Source organism: Bactrocera tryoni, unplaced genomic scaffold (assembly GCF_016617805.1).
Source record: "Bactrocera tryoni isolate S06 unplaced genomic scaffold, CSIRO_BtryS06_freeze2 scaffold_25, whole genome shotgun sequence".
Taxonomy (NCBI): Eukaryota; Metazoa; Arthropoda; class Insecta; order Diptera; family Tephritidae; genus Bactrocera; species Bactrocera tryoni.
Genome location: NW_024395977.1, coordinates 10,745,216 through 10,751,017, shown reverse-complemented (window position 1 = coordinate 10,751,017; position 5,802 = coordinate 10,745,216). Strand labels below are relative to the sequence as shown.

The following is a 5,802-nucleotide window of genomic DNA, read 5'->3' as shown; positions in this document are numbered from 1 at the left end:
GATATCAGTTTCAGGAAAAAATATTGTAGACAATCAAACATTGAATGGAACATATTCAATAACATTTGAAAATTATACTGTCATAAATAATCAAACTTATGAAAACATTGAAATAAAAATTTGAAATTATCTTAAAAATAACCATATAAATAATTTTGAAATTTTAGAATATTTTGAAACAACTAATAAACTGTTAAAATTAGATAATATAAATATTTTAGCAGAACGGAACAAGAACATCACAGTCCATTCATTTTTTTGGTACATAATTTTAACCCTCTGTGACTGTGGTAGTCTAGCAGACACCAACAGACACAAAAGAGTATTTTGTACCGTTATTTTCCATACATCTACTCTCTCGTTCTCTGTACCTTCTTATTGTGTACTCATGCCTACGTTAGTTTGTTCAGATCAATTGGTGTAAGCACACGTGCCATTTCAAGCGAAAAAGTGTCTGCGAGTCAACCACATGAATATTAAGGTAGGTGTCTATGAGACAATCACATCAGTATTTTTGTTATATTTTCATAGTGTCTCCTTAACAACACGTCCGTAAAATTGTTATTCTGGAGCATTCAAACATATCGCAAGATCCACATTGTTCTAAGAGAACCTCATCTGGAACTTTTAAAAACCGAAATGAGCTAATACTACAGTGGCTGGAGAAAGAGAGTGAGCATGAGTTCAGCGATATGGATGATGAATGCAATGACCCCAATTTTCAGCCAGAAACGGCACTTTTAGATAATGATGAAGACAATGAAGAACAATATGCGACTACCTCTGAGCCACAAAATATTTGTGAAGAAGTGAATCAACACCCAACAAGCGACTACTACAAAGGTAAGAAAGGATTTATGTGGAGTGCAAGAGCGCGACCAAAAGCATCTAGAACAGCATCCCATAACATATTTAGATTACCAGGTCGTCTGAATACTTCTACCTTTGAGGGATATTTACAGCTTTGGTCCAAAATTTTTGACGAATCCATGTTCAATTTTTAAATGTAGTGACGCAGATCTTCGCACAATATTCGCAACCGATGGCAGTGGCCGTGAAATATTTCGTTGAGTATGTCAAATTTACGTTTTTCTTCTTTGGTAAACTGCCTTAGGTTTGACGATTCAACTACCAGAGCGGAGCGTCTCAAAGAAGATCAACTTGCACCAATTTTAAATTTCTTCAACAAATTTATCCTAAACAGTCAACTTTAATATACACCCGGACCATACCTTTGCATCGATGAAATGTTACTGCCGTTTAAAGGTCGCTGCAAGTTTATAATTTACATGCCTCAGAAATCAGCAAAGTATGGCATTAAAATAATGTTGTTAGTCGATGCTCGCACATACTACATTTACAATGCTTATATTTATCATGGTAAAAATTCTGACGGCATAGGGTTAAATGAACAGGAAAGGAAATTGGCAGTACCAACTCAGTCTGTATTAAGACTTGTGAAGGTTGTCGAAAACTCAAACCGGATCATTACGGCTGACAATTGGTTTAGCTCTATACCACTTATGGAAGGGGTTGGGGTCGAAATTCTACTTTTTTGGAAATTCTGCATTCATAATTCCGGAAGTCGGAACACCGGGAATCAAAGTTATGGAAGTCAATATTCTGAAATTCAAAATTCTGAATGGCAAAATTCTGTAATCATATGTTTTATTGCCTAATATGTAGTTTTTTACAATTGCATGATTGTATTTGTTATTGTTATTTCTTTGTTTGTTGTTGTTCATTTACTTTTTTGTACTACCATGATTGTATTTGTTATTGTTATTGCTTTGTTTGTTGTTCTTCATTTACTTTTTTGTACTACCATAATGATTTAGTTTACTATGTACCTACATATATGTACATATATGTATGTACTGACTAAGCAATGTGTTACTGCAATTTCATTAATAAAAACGTGCTAAATATTTTTGTGAAATGATGGAAAATATAACTGTGGTGAAGTCCAATAAAGGAAAAGACATGTTAAACGTCGACGGCTACTTCTTCTATGTATTTGGAACGAAAAAATAAGAAAACATTTAACTGGACTTGTTCTGAACGAATTAAAAACAAATGTACCGTGCGTATTGTCACACATTTCGATGGCTGTGAACATGGTATACGAAAAAAAAGAAATGAACATTCTCATGATCCATTAATGTAGTATCTATTTGATCTTTATTTGTTAATAATGTTGTTTTTTGTCTTTCCGATAAACATGTTTGAATTTTGGAGGTTATGTTTTGTTTATGTTATATTATTATGTATGTATAAGCAAATTTATATAAGATACACGATTTGGCTCAAATTTTGGGCAAAAAATTTCCAGAATTAATTTTGGAAAACGTAAATTCCGGAATTATGAAAAACCAGAATTTTGAAATGCAGCCAAAAAAAGCAAAGGAATTGCGGAATTCCGATTTCCAGAATTTTGTCGACCCAGAATTTTGATTCCGGAATTTTGACTTCAGAATTTTAATTTTAGAGTTTTGACCGTTTCCCTTATGGAAGCTCTGCTGAAAAAGGGATTGACTTACTAAGGAACTCTAAAAAAAAACTAAAGTTGAGATACCATCCTCTTTCTTACCGCGCAAAACTAGAGAAGTCGGGAGTTCAATGTATGGTTTTACGAAAGAATATACCCTATTATCATATGTACCGAAAAAAATAAAGCTGTTTTGCTGATTTCGTCTTCTCACCATTGTCAAGAAATAGATACTGGTACAAAAAATAACCTGTTATGATAACAGATTACAACCATACAAAAGGAGGAGTTGACGAAATTGATAAAAAGTGTTATATATATTCATGGCCTATGGCAGTATTTCAAAGAGTACTAGATACGGTTGGTATTAATACCTTTATCTTATATCAAATAGGTACTGATGGCGATGTAAAAATGGGAAGAAAAACTTTTACGCTCAATCTGGCAAGAGAATTGGTGCTAGACCACATGAAATTCCGGGTGTACAATGAAAGGTTGCCACGAGCTCTAAGAATGATGCTCACCAGGGTTCTTGGCCCAGATCTACCTCTTCCTCCACCAATTATTCAATCTAATCTACCAAGTGGAAGAAAATTGTGTTCAATTTGTCCCCAAAAAATAAAAAGGGTAACAAGGTATTGCTGTTGTGATTGCTTAAAGCCAATTTGCCTCCAGTGCTCCAAGCCTCTTTGTGAAACCTGCCAGGAAAAGTTGTAGTTTTTATCTTAATATATAAAAATCCAGTGTCCGTGTGTATGTTTCGAATGAACTCAAAAACGAGTCAACTGATATTCATGAAAGTTGGCATATACATGTAATTTGGTCCAACTTAGATAATAGGATAGCTTACATCTCAATTTATACTCGCAAATTATTTGTATTATTTGTTAGCTCAAAAAGATTCTAACAGATGTCGCTAATTATTGATTGGATTGAGTAAGTATTCAACAGATATGTTAAAAATACAAACGTTTTATATAAGCTACAATTTTATCGTCTCCACAATTAATAATTAACATTTTGTTTTTCTTCTAACTTATAGTTACATAAATACAGCCAAATATATAATCTACAAAATCAGAGAACAGTGAAATTCATTCACATTAAATTTAATTAAAAATTTATAATTTTCAGCTGTCACAAAAACAACACTGACAATACCGACAACACTGAACGCTTACCAAAATTAAATACCAACAGCGCAGTGTTGTATGCGGAAGGTAGTTTACTACAATACCCTATGTGGATGCCATTCGATGGCCACAGGTGGTGTGTATGCAGGAATAACTATTTCTACATATTTAGGAGATGCATGCATGCATTTATTTATATCATATTTAATGAAAAACTATTTAATAATGACCTGGTTTTGCATAAATATGCTGTAAATAACTGCTTTCTCAACATATATCAACATGCAAAATTTAGCAACGGCATGAACCTACGGTTATTTTCCAATTGGAAAAGTGTTATGCGCAGCGTATAAGCACATAAAAAGAAGGGTTACCAGCACAAATAAGTTTAATTAAATTACAAATTATGAATGTAAACTTAAATTAAACGTAAAACATTGTAAGTTAAAAAAGCAATATATTTTAGCTGATTTATAAAAATACTGGTTTTGACTGTACTGTTTTACAATTATTTTTTTATTGCTCACTCATCATTGAAAAAACAAACAAAAACATTAAAGACTTTGCAACCCTATGCGAACAGCTGGGTAATTGGAAAACAACCCACAACAAAAGCACCAATTACAACAAGTGGAGACCTTTTGTTTAACTGAAAGTGTAAACACAATGGCTACGACAGACTGCAAACTACATCTGTCAAATATTAAAATACACACGTTCTTATGGGCAGTGTTATTTCGACAGCTGCACGACTACACGACTGCAGGCCGACAGTTGTCGTTCTCGCTAACTTCAAATTGCTCCTATTTTTGCCAACGACAGTACGACGACAGTAGAGTTGACAGTAGAATGGAAGATAGAAAGAGGAGGTAGAGTGGTGATGCCACTAATATGTAAAATGTAAAATTATTCACAGCTCTAACAAACTTGATGTTATTTTACAAATAAAAGCATAAAATAGCTATATTATAGCTCTATTATATCATTTGTAATAACAAGTGATAATTTAAAGCAAAAATATTTACCTATTTACTTATTTTTTGCATAAAAAATTTCACTTTGAACAAAATATTAAAATTTCATTGAAGTGAAAGGTATTAGTATGGCCACAACGAAATTGTGTACATACAAAATGGACAACTGCGTTGTTTTGTGTACATGCCGGCCATTGTGTTGTTGTTGCTTCTCAAAATGTACATGTAGTAAGATGAACAACGACGTTTTCAGTTCACTGTCGTGCCGCTGCAGTCTGTCGTAGCCATTGTGTTTACACTTTGAAATAGTACGGCTGCAAGAATGATAGAATACAAGATTACGACACTAGTTTACATTTAGTTTTTTTCGGTTTAGCTCTTGACAATTCTTACAAAAACAAATACATTGTTCAACAATTTCGTGACGTAACAGTTGTGCGTTGAGAGGAACAAGCATAGAAATGAATACAAATTGTAAACAGAAAAGTAAACACTTTTTGAAATTCCCAAAATAATATTAATTCATTCGTCTTTGCAGGAAAAATTTCAGTGGAATGTTTAGAATATTGTTGCGAGAAAATATGTATATAATTAGTTTTAGGCACATCCACAATAAATAGAGTAGCATGTGTGGAAATTGTTTAAATGAAGAAAACCAGTGTAAGTGTACTGCTGTATTTATTTAAATTTCTAAGGAAATATATATATAATATAAATATATTAATTTTTAAAAATGAAATGTGCAGTGGCTTGTTGTAATAATTATTATGCAATTAAAGGATCGAAAACGAGTTTTTTCAGTTTTCCGGCCGATTTAAAAGTTGCCAAAAAATGGGTGTTATTTTGCAAAAGAAATGATATATTTAATACTAAATTAATAATTTCACAATTCTTTTATCATAATTTCATACATCTGATACATCTGAACTTATAATATATGTATATATTTATATACAACACAAGAAACGTCTTCTCCATTTGAATCACAACTTAATAGACAATTTTATTATCAATAGGCCGATATATTTCTTTAGAAATGATTCAAATCTTTTCACTCAACAATATTCAATCGCTTCACTAAAACTTTTCATTAAAATCGAAAGAATTAATAATATTTTGCGAATTTACAAAAGTGTTTACTTTTCTGTTTACAATTTGCAAGCCATTTGACAGTTTTTCACTCTTGTTCTGTTGGCAGCTCTGCTTG

General features: G+C 32.3%; 1 protein-coding gene across 1 annotated transcript in view; it reads left to right on the top strand.

Moving 5' to 3' along the window:
• Window positions 1-692: 692 nt before the first annotated feature.
• The window catches only part of LOC120780707, a 5,867-nt gene continuing 757 nt past the window's right edge, over window positions 693-5,802 (top strand). The window contains exon 1 of the mRNA XM_040112967.1: window positions 693-843. Coding sequence (XP_039968901.1) covers window positions 693-843 — 151 coding nt within the window. The remainder of the gene's footprint in view (window positions 844-5,802) is intronic.